Source organism: Macrobrachium nipponense, chromosome 12, assembly GCF_015104395.2.
Source record: "Macrobrachium nipponense isolate FS-2020 chromosome 12, ASM1510439v2, whole genome shotgun sequence".
NCBI lineage: Eukaryota > Metazoa > Arthropoda > Malacostraca > Decapoda > Palaemonidae > Macrobrachium > Macrobrachium nipponense.
In genome coordinates, this window is record NC_087205.1 from 16,696,747 (window position 1) to 16,715,748 (window position 19,002).

A 19,002-nucleotide genomic window follows, 5' to 3' on the forward strand; every position below is an offset into this window, starting at 1 on the left:
CACAGAGGCACCACAACTCTTCTTGCCAGTAGCTCTGCTGGTACTGGCCTAGGGCCCATATCAATGCTTGGTGTCTGACCAAGCACCAGGAGAGGTAATGGGAGAGATCCCCTGTTCAGACTCCTTCAACACGGAACTTGTCCTCGAAGAAGTCTGTGGCATGTTTTGAGAATTAGTAGATGCTGTCTGTGGCAGCTTATTCCTTTGACTCCTTCCAGTCCGCTGTTGTGTACACACGAGAGGGGTGATTCAGCTGAGTCAGGCTCAGCTCGAACTGGGGCTGCGGCTTGGCGATGCTGAACCAAGTCCTCATCTCATCACTGGAGAACCGCTTGCTTTTATCGGGGTATTGCCCACCTAGAAGGAGGCGTTTCTCCCCTATGCCTGCATTGCAATCATCACCATGGATTGGTGAGAGAATGCAGCTCACCTCTCCTGACCATTGGGCGGATAGGACAAGTGAGAGTGAGAGTGCAGGGCTTTTCTCACCCATTCCCTCAACCCCCTGGACCTTTACTGGGAGGCGTGACTCGAACAGAGGAGGATTCTGTTGAAAGTATTCCAAGGAGTCCTGCTTCTCAAGCTTATGTCCCCAAGCAAGATGTATTCTAGAGTAATAGAGGTGGGACCTCAGGTGTCTCATGAGGGGACAGTAGACTGGGAAGACTCACCTTTGAAGGACTCATAGGTTCTTTGCCATGAAATGTGGACATTCCCAAGATACAGAGGACCTTTATAGGTCCTTCATGGATGTCTCATCCTACGATGTCTGTATACTCCTCTGACGTGCTTCCATATTCGGATGCATCGAAGGAGGGTTGCAGCACACACCTGGAGGATTTAGTAACCTCTGACAGGTGGCCCTGACACGTCAGACACCTCCACTTCATGTCCTAGAGCTCATTACAGCATCTCCGTCCCTTCAAAACTTTAGTACCCAGTGGTAAGCACACTGTGACGCTGATCAGTGACAACACCACAGTATTGGCATATCTCAACTGGCATGGAGGCTTATTGCCTTCCCAGCTCCAGTAGTTGACAATGCAGGTGTGCAAGTGAGTGGTCGCTCACCCACCTTTTGTCAGCCAGATGCATTCTTGCCAAATTGAAACGCAATAGTGACGAATTCAGCCACCAGAATCAGGTGAGGGGAATAGAGCACGAGGTAATCAACAGGGTGGTGACTTCCTCAAACTCAGAATGATTCTGGTAGCTACCAAATGGCCTAAGGCCATTTGGTATCCTATTCTGCTGGCTCTCAGTACAGAGGCACCAAGAGCACTTCCCCATGGGGGACACGATCCACTGTATCAATCCCTGGCTCTTCATGTTTGGAGGTGGTCTTCCATCTCTTGTGGACAGGAGGCCCCTCCTTCTTACTCCAAAACCGTCAGTCACGGAAGAAGCTCCCTCTGCAACTTCGAGGAAGCTCTCTTACAATGTTGCCACTGTGGGGCCCCGGACTGACCGAGACATCCTGATTGTTCGAGCCTCTACGGAGAACTTTATGTCCTCATCTGGAAATGGAGGGCCCCTTCTTTTCCTCTGAGCCAGGAACTGAATGATACCATCAGTGTCTAACCAAACACCTGTAGAGGCAAGGAGGAAGTTCCCTATGCTTACATTCTCCTTCGCCAATGGCTTTGGTTGCAAAGAAGTCTGTGACAAGTAATAAGAATGACAGAAGTCTGGGACAAGTAATAAGAATGACAGAGTCTGGGACAAGTAATAAGAATGACACTGCCTTTTCTGATAATCACTTCTCTCTACCCCTCCTTTTTCCCCATCACGAACATACAACAGGGGCAGCTTGGTCAAGTCGAAGGCTCTGCCTAACCAAGGGCCGTGGCTTGACAATGCCAAACCGAATCGGGAGCTTAGCTCCTTCCTTCACATTCTGGAGGAATCTGTTGGTGCAACAAGGGCTGGAGTAGGTAGTGGGTTAAGACAGACCACCCGCATTTCTTTTCCCCCTTTGGGATGTTGCCCACATGCCCTTGGACACTTTTCCTCGGACCTGCTTGATAATTTGTCTCTCTTGCCCAGCTCCTATAACAGGAGAGGTTCTCACCTCGCCTTAGATATGTGGTCGTGGAAGGGAGAATGAATATTGGGTGACTGGCCCTCTTTTTCTCCATCCCTTATCCTTCTTCTCATCCCTCAGGCAGAGAGCAGAGTGGCCACTGTATGCTGGAGGTGGCTACGATGCAGGTAAGTGACACAATAGAGGGCCCATTCTATTGTCAGTTGATGATCAAAGCAACTGCTCCTTCCTCTTGCAATGGGAGGAAGAAAGGGTCGTAGACGATAAGACAAACCCACTGCTTGTATTTGCCTTACTGTCTTTCACTGTCAGATTCATCCAAGCTTGTTTTTTCCTACGATATGCCTTGTCCATCATAGGAAAGACAGCCTGGAAGTATGATGACTTTGCAGTTCCTATTCTCTAATCAATTCATCAGAGGTGCGATTCAAACCCTATCTCTTATGACCAGGGCATGAATCAAGGTGAGAGAGCTCCAGTCAGCTCTCCCAACTTATATCAGAATCCTTCCTCCAATTATAAGTCTTCCTAACGTAAAGGACTGATGGTTTGTATATCATGTAGGAAGAAATCTCAATTTTTAAAAGTAAGTTGTATTTTTCCTAACAATACAAACCAGAGCTCCTTTACACATTAGGCTCACCTCATGGCAATCCTCGTTTGTTATTCCTGGGCCAAGAGCCAAGTGAATACATACGCTCAGGAGGGCAGTTTTCCCTCCCAAGTAGCAGTTCAACTGCCAAACTACCTTCCTATAAAAGTGTAGCAGCTGTTTCCAGCTTCGCTGAAGGTGACTCCTAATGTAAAGGACCTCATTTTGTATAGTTAGGAAAAATACAATTTAATTTAAAAAGGTGATATTAACAACATAAAATCAAGTCAAAACTAATAAATATTTGACTCATAACAGTGAAATTGTAAAAATCTAGAGAACAGTAAACAACAATGCCATCAACAACTGCAGTATGTGCATTATTTACAATAATTCTGTTGAAAGTATAAATAAACATGTCCGTATGTCATTGAAACAAGCGCTTGAAGCAACTGGTCAATAATATGGGGTCAGCACACCTTGTAAGGGAAACAAAATCCGCCAGGTTTGCCACAACAACTGGGGAGGACATTCAAGATAGATTTAAAAATAAAATGCTCAGTAGGAATAGATTAGCTAAAGTTAAAGGCACTTTCCTGATAATCCACCAGGCAACTTTTGCATTCTCATCAGCCTGTTTTACATGCTTTTTGAAAAAAGAGGAAAGTGAACAAAAAGGGTAAATGCCTGATTGTACCTTCAGGTAAGGTACTCTGATACTCTTATCAAATGGCTTTCCAAGATTCTCAAACATCATGTTTTTGACACCTTTCCTTTTTGTAGGCCCAGGGATTCCACTGCAGAATTATGTTGACCGGGGCAATATTCATTGCTTCAGTTTAAACTTCCAGTAATTTGTTGGGTTTATTAGGCATTAAATTTTGTCTTGCTCATATATTACTGTACTATACTTTTGAACTTGATATTGTAGTTACTCATGAGGCCTTATTAAGCTATAGGTGGTTTTTTTTTCTTTACCATTACAGTACCTGTTTGTTATGAGAATTTTACAAGTATTTACATAACTTTGTAGAACTTAAGACGATATGGTAGTATTAATGCATGAAAATCATTTCCTGCAACAACAGATTTACTGGTTTAGTGAAATTTTGCCGTTTCTAAACTGATTTCGTCCTTAGGGCTCTGATGTGAATTCTGCTGCTCCATCTAATCCGTCCAATCCTAGTTTACCTACTAGTCCTAATCATAGTCCTCCTGAGAGTCCTGTATCATCATCAGAAGGTCAACTTGAAACACAGCTGCAGCAACAGCAACCACAACCACCACAAGGGTACTTGAGTAGAGCAGTTTCTGGAGTAGCATCAGGGATATACACTGTAGGTGAGTTTCAGAATGTGCAAGTTTTTGCTACAAGAGGTCCTTCTCTTGGAAATTGAAGGGGTTTTATTTGTTACTGGACGTATTTTTGTGATGCAATTAGCTTTTTTTTTTGCATAGTAATTCTCAATCCATTGTAAGTTTTCCTCTTGATAAACATTTAGGTTAACACCCCCAGTGCTACTATAAATCTGATTTTTAAAATTGACTATACCTCTCCATTATACAGCTTTTACTTCTGCCCCAGTGGTAGTTTGTCAGATTGAAACAAGAAAACGAGAAAACTCGGGTTTTCTATAATATCCATCTTCTATCCTTCTACTTCCACCACCCCTTATCAGGGGACCAGTAGGTACAAACACTTGTAGCCGGTCAGTCTACTTTTGCCGCCAGTAGTTGTAGGAGTTTGTCAGACGTAATTGGTTTTCTGTTCATTTGTTCTTTTATTTTTTTAATGGTATTTGTTTGGTAAGATCCTGTAAGGTAAGTGTTGCCATAAAAGGCATTATGTTTTTGTACATGCAACTTCCCCGGCAGATATATACTTAGCTTATGTCTCTGACGTCCGACAGAAATTCGAATTTCGCGGCACACGCTGCAGGTAGGTCAGGTGATCTACCCCTCTGCCGCTGGGTGGCAGGAATAGGAACCATTCCCGTTCTAGAACCAGATTTTCTCTGTCGCGGTAGTGTCAACATATGTTGTTGCTACCTCCTGACTTGATTTTCGTTTTTCATCGCCATCGATCTTCTGGGCTGTTTTTTGCAGGGAAGTACTGGGTCTTTGGTTCGGCATACGCTTTTATTAACTTTTTAATGAATTTTACTTCGAAAATTTCGAAGAATTTATGACGTGTAACTACCGAAATTTTCGGTAGACACTCACATAGTTTGCAAGAAAGGGAAATATTAATATTTATTCATTAATACGTGTAATAAGTGTTAGATTTGATTGAGGAAATAAACTGACTTCCTACTTTAGGGAGTCAGTAAAGCATGTAACTAGATAAGTTTCTTTTAAAAGTTTTTTGGATACTCGTACTAACGAGCAATTAGAGTATTAACAGTACTAGTAGTGTTGCATCCTCATCACCTTCTTACTTCGCAGAAACTTCAAATTCATAATTGCAATTTGAAGACAAGGATTGTGGCTCAAAATGCGAGCTATTAAAAGGTAAGAAGTGATTACTAGTGTTCCCCATTGCAGTGGAGGGTGCGTCTGATCGGCTCTTGTCTCGCTCTCAGGCCTAGACCTCTTTCAAGCTCCCAAGCCCAGGGGAGAAGGAATGTCGAAAGCCGTAAGGAGGTTTCAGAGAATCCCCACCGGTCAGGCGTCCCCTCGGCAGGTTCTGTAGAGCGTCCCAGACTGCCAAGGATAGCCATTGAAAAGGCATCCTTAAAAAAGTGCGTCTCTTCATCTTACATCCGAAAAGACGAAGAATGTATATGTTTGGAGTTTGGATGATCTAGCGCTTCTCTGAAAACTAAGAGAACACTGAGCAAGAGCCAGCCAGGAAGCCGCGTTCCAGCAAGCTAGCGTGAGCCACGTTCCAACAGCCAGCAGCGAGCCGCGTTCCAGCAAACAGACTAGCGCGAGCCGCGTTCTAGAAAATTTTTCTTGGCGCAAGGCGCCTTCAAAGAGACGAAGCGCCAGCCTGGTGCAAATTGCGCCAGAAAAACAGACGGGTAGAGCAAGGAGCCTTATAGTAGAGTGGCAATCAGAACGATCCTTCCATTGAACGTTCCTGGGCAAGAGGCTCTTTCTAAAAGGGGTCTAGTAGGCGCTCGGAACTATCAGGGCGCACAGGACCTTCCACGCAAGCGGAACGTTACAGGAGCGAGTCTCCTTTCTAGCGTGTGGAACATTCCAGGCGCGTGGAACTATCCAGGCGCTAGGCGCAAGAAGCCAGGCGCTAGGCGCAAGGAGCCAGGCGCCAGAATATTCCAAATCTTCTTATGAGAGAGAGGTCAGTCACGAGGCTCCTCTTTGAGTTTTTAACTTGAGCAACTTTCCCCTGGCTAAGGTGCAAGATGTTGCACAGGCGGCCGTCACTTTTGTCAGAAGGATTCTGATACTAAGAGAAGCCATTTTTTCATTATTCAGAAGACTCCTGTGTTTGGCAGTTCCTCTCAATGCGGACTCTCTCCTTCATTCATGCTCTTCCCTCGTTATGAAGAGGCAAGAGCTTTGGAAGTTTTCTTATAAGAATCTCATCGACGTTTGGGTATGATGGCGGATAGGAAATATCTACTTCCTTCCGTAAACCCTACAGATGAACAGGAATTCTGTCTCTTCCTGGATTAACTTCCTTCCTTAAGGAGATATATATAATCTTTCTATCGTTCTATTAACGAAAAGAACGAAGATAGTAAAAATTTTTCCTTTCTCTATCTGCCTCGGCAGGGAAAGAAGGTAGTAGAGTATCTGCTGTATGAGAATACGATACGGCAAATCATAAGCACATTCCGTAGTTACTTCTTTGCTGAGCAACTCAATTACCAGTATCCTTCCAGGAATTTCCTAGGAAGGACTACGCTTAAGGGATTGTTAAGACAACACCTAATTAGCTTCTAGATTTATCGAAGTCTTGTTTCGCTTAAATATGCATTAATAAGAACTTCCTGAAGTTCGATAATAATTTTATAAGATTCCTTTATTGAATGGAGTAGCTGGCAACTCTGGAAGAGTAAGGCCAGACGGCTAACGGAGACTGCTTCGCTTAGACCAACGCAGTAGCATGTAGGTGTCGGTCATGAGTGGTCCGTTACATGTCTCTCTCCTGCGGGATGGAATAACTAACCGTGTCTCTCCCCTACAATCGCAGTTTTAGCCTCGGATTGAGGGGATAGTTAAGCAAACATAAATAAAATATGGTCTGCCTTTTGCTAAGAAGCTTTCAATAAGAAAGATTTTACAACATTTCAATGTTTACCGTAGGTAACATTATTAAAGGATTCTAACGCAGCGGAACTCTATATTATATAATGCTCTCATGCTTACGAAAGCATGGCTTATTAGAGTACATGCTTAGTGAGGAGATGAATGTAGTAGAGAATTCACTTTAAGACTACGGTATGGTCAAGTCTTATGCACATACCGAGGTTAACTACAGAATTCCTAGTATCCTTACAAAGGTTTCCTAGATTAATGCTGTTTACCACAATGTGACAGTATTATAAAGGATTCTAATACGGCAGAGCACGATATAATATAATTCTCTCATCCTTTCGAGAAACGCACACAACCTTTTTAGAATCGGATATTGCTCAAGAGAAGATGGGTGAGTCGGATGGGAAACATTCTCTTAGTGGCAGAAGTTGTTTCCCTGAATGGACTATACTACGTATATAAAGTTTTTTCCTACTAAGAACGGAATTAACATGTGAAGGATGTCAGGTACCATAAAGGCACAGATGTTCTGGCACATAACCTAAAAAGAACTAGAAGGAAGAGCCAGCCTGGCGCAAATTGCTCCAGAAGCGCCAGCCTGGCGCCCATCCAAGATATTTTCTCGTTTTTGCGAGTTTATTAACCTAAGAGTCCAGTAGCCTCTCGGACAGCAGGCTCGGTAACGGCAAGATTCGTTCATGATTTCGTTACCCATTTAATCGGAAAGGGGTCGCTTACAAGGAATGATGAAATGATTTATTTTAATCACTTAGGCCAATTCCACGACTCTCTCATATCGCAAAGAGCATCGAGAATCTCTTTTTTCGCCCCTGTTCGCGTTAACAAAAGAGAACCTATTTGGGAGCAGACACGGAACGTAACGATCCTTAAGAGGTTCGATGCAAGATTTTGCATGTCCGTGAGAACCTTCTCGATCGAAGATAATAACTGTTAACGTATGTCTAACATTTATTGAAAAGAGTTGTGAGAACCTGCGGAAAGTCTTCTTCATAGATCTCTTCGCAAGGTAGAAGACGAACAGGCTTCCTATAGACTGCTTCCTTTTCCTCGAACCAAGAGAGGTAGCAATATACGACATCTTTAATTTAAAGAAGGGGAATAAACTTTAGTCTTTTTTCCCCTAGTTATAAATTCTTAACAGATATTAAGATAAATGGGCGTCAAAGGAAGAGAGGATAAATGCCTCATTTTGGCGTTAGAGAGGTTGGATTCACAGAAGTCACGTTCTTCTCACAGCATGTTTCGTAAGGCTTTTCCAAGAGTATCTGGATATTCTATCAGAATCTATTATAATAGACCTGAAAAACCTCTCCACTCTGAGTCTGTCCGCGTGCAGACTGACCAGAAGTGGACATGAATGAGAGGATTTTTCAAGGTAAATGACAATAATCATGGCTAAGACATAGAATTGCTGCAGATCGTGCTAGATGGAATGAGGAAACTGTCCTCTTCCGATACCTCTGTGAACCATATAGCAAGGTTTTTTCTTCTTTTTCAGAGGGAAGAATCACCTATGTATATATCTGCTATCAAAGAACGCAGTAAAAGACTATACTCTGTCTCTACAAGGGGAATTAGAGATAACAGAGGATTAAGATCTTCGGGATCTTATACGATACCGCAATACGACAAGAGTAGGATATCATGTACTTCGAATGGGATCTTTTTGTGGCCACAGATTCCGTGTTCCGACAAAATGGAACTGCTCCTCATCAAACTTCTTTGAGAAAGTTTATGAAGGAATTCTTTGTTTCTCTTAGCCCTAAACGACCAAGATGACAAGTGAATTTGTTGTGCATTGGAATCTCGCATCAGATTCAATGGAGACTCGGCAATGGGTTCTTGCCAGCATAGTATGTCTGGCAAAAGAACTAAAACCCTCTATTCCTGACGCAACGCTTTCAGATAGAAGTTTCATTGCCCAGGCAGGGTACTTACATTTTCATCTACAGAAGAAGAGATGGTTTAAACGTTTGCCTACAGAGTCTTCGGGGTGCGATGAGGGCTCGAAATGCTTCCCAGAAGGTATTCAGAAGGATACTATAAGAGCTAGAAATCAGGGTTCCGCCCAATTTCAGCTCGGAGACTCCTGCGACTTCCAGACTCCTTCCCTTCCTTCGGGCAAGGATAGGGAAGATTCTGCAACGAGGAACCTCATCAACATGTAAGAAGAGATCTCGTTAGCAAAGGAAGTATTCACGAAGGATCCTCCTCGGAGGAAGACTCTTCTCTCTCGTATTGTTAGATATCCTGTCGTCTACTGGATGTAGCTGACTACAGTCACCTCCCCTGGCCAGGGGCCAAAAGCTCAAAGGGGAAGAATTTCTTCCACCCTTCTCCAGTCTCCTGATAAACTATGTGGTTGTTCAGGACTCTCGGACAATGTGGCGCCAGCCAGGCGAAAAACGCCAGAGGCGGACAGTACCAAGGAACTCTGTCATGGTCGGATACTGAGAAGGAGCGGGCCTCCAACCTGGCGCAAATGCGCCAGAGGCGAACAAATCGGACAGATATAAGAGTGTCCGATGTGGACATCGCCAGACAGCCTAGAGACTCTTCCAAGCTCGAAGCTCCAGCAAGTGTGGAGGAGCCAAGCCAGGCGCGAGGCACCAGCCAGGCTCTAGGAGCCAGCCAGGCGCGAGGCACCAGCCAGGCTCTAGGAGCCAGTCAGGCTCTAGAAGCCAGCCAGGCGCCATCCAGGTGCCAGGCTCCTTCAAGGCTAGGCTCCAGTAAAGAGAAACCTAAAGCTCTGTCATGTAAGAGGGCTAGTCCCCATTGATATGATACAGGTAAGGCTCTGCCATGTAAGTGGGTCAGCCACCATTGGCACGATCCGAGAAGGCTCTGTCGTGTAAGCGGGCTAGCCCCCATTGACATGATCCAGAAGGGTTTGTCAGTCATAGGTCCCTACCTTGCTGAAACTCTTGAGGCATGCAGACTCATAGACAGTAATCATGAAGTCTTCTGCCAGGCTCCAGGCGCCTTCCAGGCTCAAGGCGCCAGCCAGACGCAAGGCTCCAGCCAGGCGCGAGGCGCTAGCCAGGAGGGAGGAGCCAATCAGGCGCCAGCCAGGCACGAGGCGCGGCTCCAGCCAGGCTCTAGGCGCCATTCAGGCGCAAGGCTCCAGCCAGGCGCTAGACAGGCGCTAGGCGCCTGCCAGGCACGAAGCGCTAGCCAGGCTCCAGGCTTCACCCAGAAGAGATCTATATCAAAGAACGCCCTGGCCTTCTTTGAGACAATGTGATCTCCTAAGCACTTGATAAGTGCATTGATGATTCCTTCAAACAGCTGAGAATTAAAAGCACATGAAGTGCGAGCTTTTCCGAATTCTTGTTCTTTCCTTAACAATATGTCATAAGGACATATTAGCTGTCACATACGGGAGATGCAACTCTGTGTTGACTTCCCATTATCCGAAGGATGTCAAGATAACCTACGAGAGATCCTTCTCTCTTGGTTGATATGTGTCTGCGGATACATTGCTGGGATAGGGAGCCGATACTGATCCTTAACTAGTGAGTTAAATTTTATTTAACGTCGTGTTTTTTCTTTGGGTTGTTTGAAAGGAGTTTGGGGATAACTCTTTTCAACTTAAGCACTAACCCTCATGTTAGGATCAGGTGATCGGGATCGGTGTTGTGCTCCTTAATTATGCCACTAGGCATAGGCGTATTGTCATGTAAGAGGCTCTGTCGAGTAAATGGATAAGACCCCATCGACAGACCCACAAGAACTCTTAGCCATAGGTCACATCCTCGCTGAGGCTCTTGAGGCGAAGCAGATTCCTAGGCATTAGCCGTGGAATCTTCCGCCTGAACAAGTAGGAACCAAGGTTTTATTTATTTATTACCTACAACGTATGTTGTTTACCTGTCTATTCAGTAAATAGTTGTCTTACCCACCACCAAGGGTGTCAATCAGCTAAGTATATATCTGTCGGGGAAGTTGCATGTACAAAAATGATATTGTTAGAATACAATAAAGTTTTGTACATACTTACCCGGCAGATATATACGATGAATGGCCCACCCAGCCTCCCCTCAGGAGACAGGTGGAAGAGAAAATCTGGTTCTAGAACGGGAATGGTTCCTATTCCTGCCACCCAGCGGCAGGGGGGTAGATCACCTGACCTACCTGCAGCGTGTGCCGTGAAATTCGAATTTCTGTCGGACGTCAGAGACATAATGTAAGTATATATCTGCCGGGTAAGTATGTACAAAACTTTATTGTATTCTAACAATATCATATTTCAGTTTTGTTGACCCTCATATGTTTTTGCTTGAGGGTTATGATTGGATAACTACTACGTACGTATATGAATCGTAGTTGAATGAAATGTGGTAATTGATCACGAATGAAGGGAGCTTGTTAGGTTGTAAAAACAACTATAGAAAATAATACCAGTAAGACTGAAGTTAAAAAGATGCATGTCTTGTCTGTGGCCCCATTTAGTAACTGGTTTGGTCCTCTGCTGCTTCTCTTTGATCTGTTATTACAATGAGCTTCTCATTGATTCAGTGCATTAGATTTGGTAGGAAGGAGTCATTTTTTATTGTTATCTTTACATAGTGTTTTATTTTCTGCGCTACCATCCTGAGGGATTTGGTAAGTTCAAGTTGTTCCCTGTGTTGTCCTTGGCACATCCTGTCTTACTCCCTCATGGCTTGGAGTAACTGGGAACTGGGACATGTCAGAAAACGGTGCTGATCTGTGCCTGTTGTCCCTGTCCTTTGTCCGGCCTGCTGGGGCACCAAGTCTGGCATTAGTGAAGCCAGCTCTAGCACCAGAATTCGTTCTGAGATAGGTTCGCTTTGCTAAGAATAAGAGGAATCTCCCTACATTTTCCTCATTAATTTTACCATATTGGAACAGCTTGGTAGCAGTGATGTTTTGTCTCTTAGTGGTAGTATTTAAGCAAGTTTAAGCTGCCTTGTTGGGGAAAGATACCGTTTGCTTTGATCAGTTTTGCTTCAATCCCATGTAGCTAAGGATTGTTTGGAGTTTGTGTTTGGATTTTTTCTGGCCATGGTAATAATACACCTCACAGTTTTAATGCATCAGTATCATACATCTAGGGTGAATTTGCACATTTTGCTGCAATGCCGCATTCTTGTGCATGTGTCTTTTGCTTACCTGTACGTCTTATCACTTTTGCGCCTATGGCTTGTATGCCTATCACTTGCACACATGTAACTTGTGAGCCCATGGCTTGTGGGCCCAGCACATACACACCCTTGGCTTGTGTGCCCAGTAAGTGCATACACACGGCTTGTGCTCCTATTTCACGTGCATGTACAGCTTGTATATCTCATGCGTGTGAGCCTGTCGCATGCATGCCCATGGCTTGTGTGTCTATCTGTGTGCATTTATGACTTGCATGCATCTTGCTTGTGCGCCTAGGGCTTTTGCCTATTGTGTGCACACCTATGGCTAGTGCTCCTATCGTGTGAACCTGTGGCTTGTACACCTATCGGTTGCACGCTTATGGCTTGCGTTTGTATCGCTTGTGCACCTTTAGCTTGCACTCGTATGCCTGTGTGCCTATTGCCTTTACCCTTGGTCATGTGCAATTTGCTTGCACTCTTAACGTGTGTGCTCAACTATCACCTGTGCATGTCTCTCCTGCTCAACTATCACCTGCCTGTAGGGAATCTTGGCATGCACTGTCATTTTGGCTTCCATTTAAGTAGGCAGGTGGTTGCTGGTATTACTAATATCAACATTCTGTTCCGGGGATTTTAACTCCTTTTCCAGTTGCTGGAGTTTCTATGGTAAAGTTGGTTGCTCTTTCCAGTTGCTGGAGTTTCTACGGTAAGCAGTTGGTTACTCTTTCATTTTTTGTGATTCCCCCCATGGTTCAGGAACATTCTCTTTATCATGAGGTTATCCTGAACAGAATTTAGAACTTTCACATAAGTAACTTACCAAACAATTACATTAGCTGTACGCTTTCTTACCTGGCAGTCGAAAATTCAAATTCCTGGCGGCAGTAGCAGCGCTGCCATATTTTGTGTAGGTGATACAGATCCCGCCCACTATCGGGAATACCTGGTACTGCTGAGCTTTTAGACTTCAGTTCGTTTTCTGCCGGCCACTGGGTAACCGGTGGTTTGTGTTGCAGTCGACTTTCGTCACCATTGTGGATTTTTCTTTTTGGTGATATATAACTTCTTGGTTGGCTTTTTTTGCTTCATCAGTTTGCTGCCTAGTCATTAACAAGTTATTACGAAGATGCTAGTTCTTCTTCAGTTAGGTTTTGCAGCAGTGGCTGCAAAACTAGATTAGCTAAACTAAGTTACGATCCGCACTCCAAATGTATTGATGTAGGGGTCAGTGCTGTAGCAAGGAATTAACTTGTGATGAGTGCCGTAGTTTAGATGAACAAGGTTGGGAGACTTTTCAAGCCCATTTGGATAAAATGGACAAAGATAGGAGAAGGAAACAGCACTTAAAGCGTGTAGTAAAACTAGAGTAGAGACAACTTCCGTGCCTTTAGAGGCGAGCAAACCGTCACTATCTTCTCCACTTTTATCTAATATTTCACTTTTTGATAGTCCTCCAACTTCAGTACCATCTACTCCAGACCAGGTATCCCATGTTTCCAATCCCAATACCATTTCCATGTTAGTGGTGCATTCGTAAAGAGTCAAGCGATAAGGCCAGTGTTAGGCCAAGTGTCAGTGTCAGTGTCGTGTCCGAGGAGGCGGCTATCCGTTCCCCCTGTTCTCCTAGACGAAGGTCACTGTCATACTCCCCAGCTCCTGGGAGAAGACATACCGGAGGTCGAAGGGAGACTGGGGGAGTTTGCCCGCGGTCAGTCACCGACTCCGTTGACGTAGTTGACTCGCGAGTGCCCAGGAAACGCTGCTGTAAAGGCGTAGATATCAGTGAAGTGCAGTTGTCGAGTGCCCAGGAAACGCCGCTGCAAAGGCGTAGATAACAGTGACGTGCAGTTGTCGTCCGACTCGGAAGTGCAGTCGCCTGTGTCGAGGCGAAAAGTGTGTAGTGATTTAGTGTCGCGTCTTTTGAAGAGAGATGCCCAGCGTACGAGAGGGATATTGCCGCCTGTTAAGAGCACTCGCGCGCTTGCGAGACTCCTCATACGTCTCGTGTTGTTTCGACTCCCAGTCGTTCTTTTTTGAAGAAGAAGCGTACGACAGCCACGACTCCGGTCCAGATATTAATAAACATTACCTTAATATAATTTATCTAGCCCTAAATCCCCAAAAACCGCACCAAAATTTACCACATTGGCAACCCTGTTACCTCCTATTCTGTCCGCCAGTTGGCAACACTGTCGTTGACAGATACAAAAACCTTCCCTCAAATCAGTTGTTAACGAGCGCCCGTGTTGTTTACATCACGGCCGCTCTTTATAAATTTCCTTAAACATTTTTGTGCCTTAAAGCTTTCATTATTTGTTAAATGAGACTTTATGTGAATTACCACTCACACATTACATCACGAAATAGTGAATTAACTTTGATTTCTGTTGTGGTTCTTATCTTAAATTACGAACTTTTGCGCGACCCGGAACTACTGACCTGTCCAATTCTACAATGGATTGCCAAGAAATTACGATGCTTCCTTCTGCCAGCAACATTAGGAACTGCCCGGTTTGTGGGACAAGGATGAGTAGCAGGGAGTATGAACCCCATGACATTTGTAGCTCTTGTCGTGGACAGGTTTGTGACTTGACTTCTCGTTGTGACGTATGTAAGCCCTGGTCTGACGAGGATATGACTGCTTATATGAAACGCCAAACAATCTTGCAGCGTAAAAGATCGGTTAAGGAGAAAAAGAAATCGATTGCTAGAACTGTATCTAACGAATTCTTTGACTTGGGCGCTCATGGTTCTGGCTCTTCGGTTTCGGTATCGTACGACTCCGATTCCGAATTAATTGATGCTTTGTCCCCTGTACAACCGGTAATTAGTGAAGTTATTTCTGATGTAGATTCAAAGATTTTGGCAATGGAAACTACCTGGAAACAGAATTTTAAGAAATTACAGCTTAGTCTAGATAGAGATTTCAGCTAAGTTAACAATCTGTCAGAGAATTTTCAAGAAGCCTTTACTAGAATGTCTAACACTCTTTTAGATTCATTTTCAGCTCCTCGTCAGGTACCTGTCGACAGCACCATGGGTAACGGTGCGACAGATACCCCGGCTTGTGAACCCCGTCGTGGCGAAGGCCTGGGGGGGATCCAGTCCGGGCAGGTGCCTAACGAATCTTTACCCAACGTGTCCCCTGTTAGTCCCGTAACAGTGCCAAAGGGCGCTTATTTAGGAGAAGGGGGGAGGGATATTAGTATCAGACCTAAGATAGCTAGTCGTCAGGATTTTACTTCAGGGGAAGTTTCTAAGTTAGGATCTGACGATGATGATGATGATGACGCGGATTCGTGTGATATTGATGTTTCCTCGAATGGATGTCATGATGTAGAATTCAAGAAACTTTTTGATTTAATTTTGAGTTTTCTTCCTCAGGCGAGGCCTAAAGAGCAGAAGCAGCCTCCGCCTCGTTGTATTACAGAAGGGATTTTTCTTGACGGTCCTTCCCGGTCACGGGAATTTTTACGTTTTCCCTTTGCCCAGAGGTTCGCGAGAGTGAGGGCGGACGTTGCCGCTAACTTTCGAAGGTGATCGGGGAAGGGAAGAGGAAGCTCTCTTCTCTCACGACACCGGAGAGGAGTTTACCAGGTGGCGGATGATTCTTCATTCTCTCGACCCCCCAAGCCAAATCCTGATTTTGTCCGACTTTCAAGTCAACCCTTGCCTTCTAAGGCTTCGGTCTCTGTCTCAATTGAAGATTTTATTGCTATGGAGTCTGTTATGAGCTCCTTACAAGAAGCTCAATCCTTCAATATGTGGGTCCTCGGAGGGCTTTTAATGTATATCAAGAACTCCGGGTTTGTTCCTCCTGATGCTGCTCTTTTTGAGAAATTCTGCTCATCCATTTCAATCGCTTCTGTACATCAGAACGAGCTTGCTGCTTCAATGCAGGCCTTTCTTGTTTCTCTAAGGCGTAACCTGTATTTGTCGCAGTTACCCTCCTCTGTATCGGAGATTCAGAGAACCCGTTTGTTGTCCTCTTCTCCTTTTCGATATTTCTGTGCTTTCTGAGGTTTTGAAGGAACATCAAGGTGATGCCTCTTCCCAAGCTCACTGGGCCTTATCAAGAGCTTTTTCCTCTGGTCTTCCTCCCGTTCCTTCAAGGAGTAAGCGTAAGTTTAGGACCGGAGATCTGTACCTTCTGCTCCAGCCCAACAACCTCCTTCTGGCTCTTTTTTCCAGAGTACATCTCAGGTTGCTGGTGCCTCTACTTCATCCTCTGGTGCTCACCCTTTGAAACGCGGGAGAGGTTCTTGGCTTGGCTCTAAGGGCAGAGAAAGAGCTCAACCTCCAGGAGGACCTTCTTCTTCTTCTTCCTTGTCTCTGCGTAAGAATTTTCGGAAGTAGGAGTCATCACCTCGCCTGGAGACCGCAGAAGGAGCTTGTCTCTCCCACCATTGGTCAGCTTGGCAGGGGAGAGCGGTGGATGCTTGGGTGGTGGAGGTCCTGAAGGAAGGTTACGAGATCCCTTTTGTTTCCAGACCTCCACTTTCCAATCGTCCTCTCGAGTTCAGCAGTTATTCCCTCACTCAATCAGGGGTCAAGCCTTGGAGAAGGAGCTTTCGGCCCTCTTGGAGAAGGATGCCATAGAGCGAGCTCCTCCATCTCCCGGGTTTTACTCTCGGATGTTTGTAGTTCTAAAGGCCTCGGGTGCCTGGCGCCCCATCATAGATCTTTCGGTTTTGAACAAGTTCATTCTAAAGTCCAAGTTCAGGATGGAGACGGTCCAGACTGTTCTTTCATCCGTCAGGAGGGGGGACTGGATGATTTCCATCGATCTGCAGGATGCTTATCTGCAAATGCCCATCCATCCAAGAAGCAGACCTTACCTTCGGTTTTTCACGGACTCGGGAGTTTTCCAGTTCAAGACCCTTTGTTTCGGCCTCACCACTGCTCCACAGGTCTTTTCTCGGGTGATGGCTCCTGTTTCAGCTATTCTGCATCAGTTAAATGTAAGGATGCTTCGGTATCTGGACGATTGGCTAGTCCAGGCCGAATCTCTAGAGAAATGTCTCCGGTCAAGGGAGATAGTTCTGTCTCTTTGTGTCGAGTTGGGCATTCGTGTCAACTTCGACAAGTCCAATCTAATCCCTTGCCAGATCATGACTTATCTGGGGATTGTTTTGAATTCCCAGATTTTGAGGCCTTCTCCCGCTCAGAAACGGATAGACAAGCTTCTGAGTCTGATCGAAGAATTTTTGTCCTCCGTAACGCAGCCAGTTTCTCTTTGGAGGTCTCTCCTGGGCCATTTGTCATCCCTCATCCAACTGGTTCCCGGAGGTCGTCTCAGAATGAGGTCCCTTCAGTCGACACTTCACCAGTCATGGGATTTCGTGTCCGAGGACATGATAGTTGCCTCTTCTCCACAATGTCGGAAGGATCTCCGTTGGTGGATGCAAGTTCACCGCCTCAAGTCAGGGACATCTCTTCTTTCGGTTCCTTCGGACCTAATGTTTTGGTCAGTCGCCTCGGATCAAGGTTGGGGCGCACACCTGGGCTCCGAAGCCGCTTCGGGCCTTTGGTTAGAGGAGGAGAGGATCATGTCAATAAATTGGAGGGAACTGAGGGCAGTGTACCTAGGCCTTCTTTCATTTCAGGAACAACTGTTGGAGTCGGTTGTCGCGATCTTTGTCGACAACACCACAGCAGTCTCGTACTTGAGAAACCAAGGAGGCACACAGTCGGATCTTCTCACTCAAGAATCCCGATCAATCCTGTGTTGGGCAGAAGACAGGGGGATTACGTTGGTCCCTCAGTTTATCCTGGGCCATCACAACGTCTTAGCAGACGCCTTGTCGAGACCGAACGAAGTTCAAGGGTCGGAGTGGACACTTTGCCAGGAAGTCTTCGACAGCCTCAGGAAGAATTGGCCTGTCACAGTCGATCTGTTTGCCACCCCACTGAATTTTCGGTGCCAGATATTCTTCGCCCCTTTCCAGACTCCTCAGAGTGCCAGGACAGACTCTCTTTTGCAGGACTGGGAGGGACTTCAAGCCTATGCTTTTCCTCCGTTCTCTCTGGTGAGGTCAGTCCTCAACAAAGTGAGGGCAACCAAGCGTCTGGATCTCACCTTGATCGCCCCCTTCTGGCCACAGAAGGAGTGGTTTCCCGACCTTCTGGAAGCACTGGTGGAACCCCCCATTCGCCTGCCAGAGAGACCAGATCTTCTCAAACAACCCCATTTTCATCGGTTCCATCAGAGGCTCCACATGCTTCATCTTCATGTCTGGAGACTGTCAGGAGGTTCTCCAAGCACGAAGGGTTCTCCTCCAGAGTGGCGCGACAGTTGGCTCTTGCCAGACGGCAATCAACCAGAGTAAATTATCAGGCTAAATGGTCGGTTTACAGACGTTGGTGTAAGTCTCAAGGACATTCAATTTCTAGACCTTCCTTACCGAAAGTAGCGGAGTTTTTAGTTCATTTACATCATGACCGGGCCCTGTCACCTTCGTGCATTAAGGGTTATAGGTCTATGCTTTCCTATGTTTTTAAGGCAAGGCTCCCTGAGATCTCTTCATCTTATGTCATTAGAGATTTACTTCGATCTTTTTCCCTATCTCGACCCAGGCCGCAGTGTTCGCCTCCGACTTGGGACGTTAACAAAGTCCTTCAAGCCTTAAGGTTCCCTCCGTTTGAGCCTCTGAATTCTGCCAAATTTAGGGACCTCTCTTCTAAGACACTCTTCCTTGTCTCACTGGCTACAGCCAAGAGGGTGGGTGAACTGCAAGCACACACTTTTCTGGTTGCCAGATCTGGACAAGACATGATTTTGTCATACCTTCCTGAATTTGTCGCAAAGACTGAATCGTCTGATAATCCCATTCCCAGGTCTTTCGTACTGAAGTCGCTAGTCGACTTTGTTGGTAATTTAAATGAGGAATTAGTTCTTTGCCCTGTTAGGGCGCTCTCATGTTATTTACGCCGCACGAAGGACATTCAGGGTCGTCCCCGTCATCTGTTTTGTTTCACACCCGAAATGTCAAGAGACCTATTTCAAAGAATGG

At 45.5% G+C, this 19,002-nt stretch overlaps 1 protein-coding gene across 3 annotated transcripts in view; it reads left to right on the forward strand.

Annotated features, from left to right (window-relative positions):
- Positions 1–19,002, forward strand: part of LOC135224367 (uncharacterized) — an 82,649-nt gene that overhangs the window by 5,875 nt on the left and 57,772 nt on the right. For all 3 annotated transcript variants that reach the window (XM_064263311.1, XM_064263312.1, XM_064263313.1), the window contains one exon: positions 3,776–3,977. In XM_064263311.1, the coding sequence (XP_064119381.1) occupies positions 3,776–3,977 (202 nt within the window). The remainder of the gene's footprint in view (positions 1–3,775; positions 3,978–19,002) is intronic.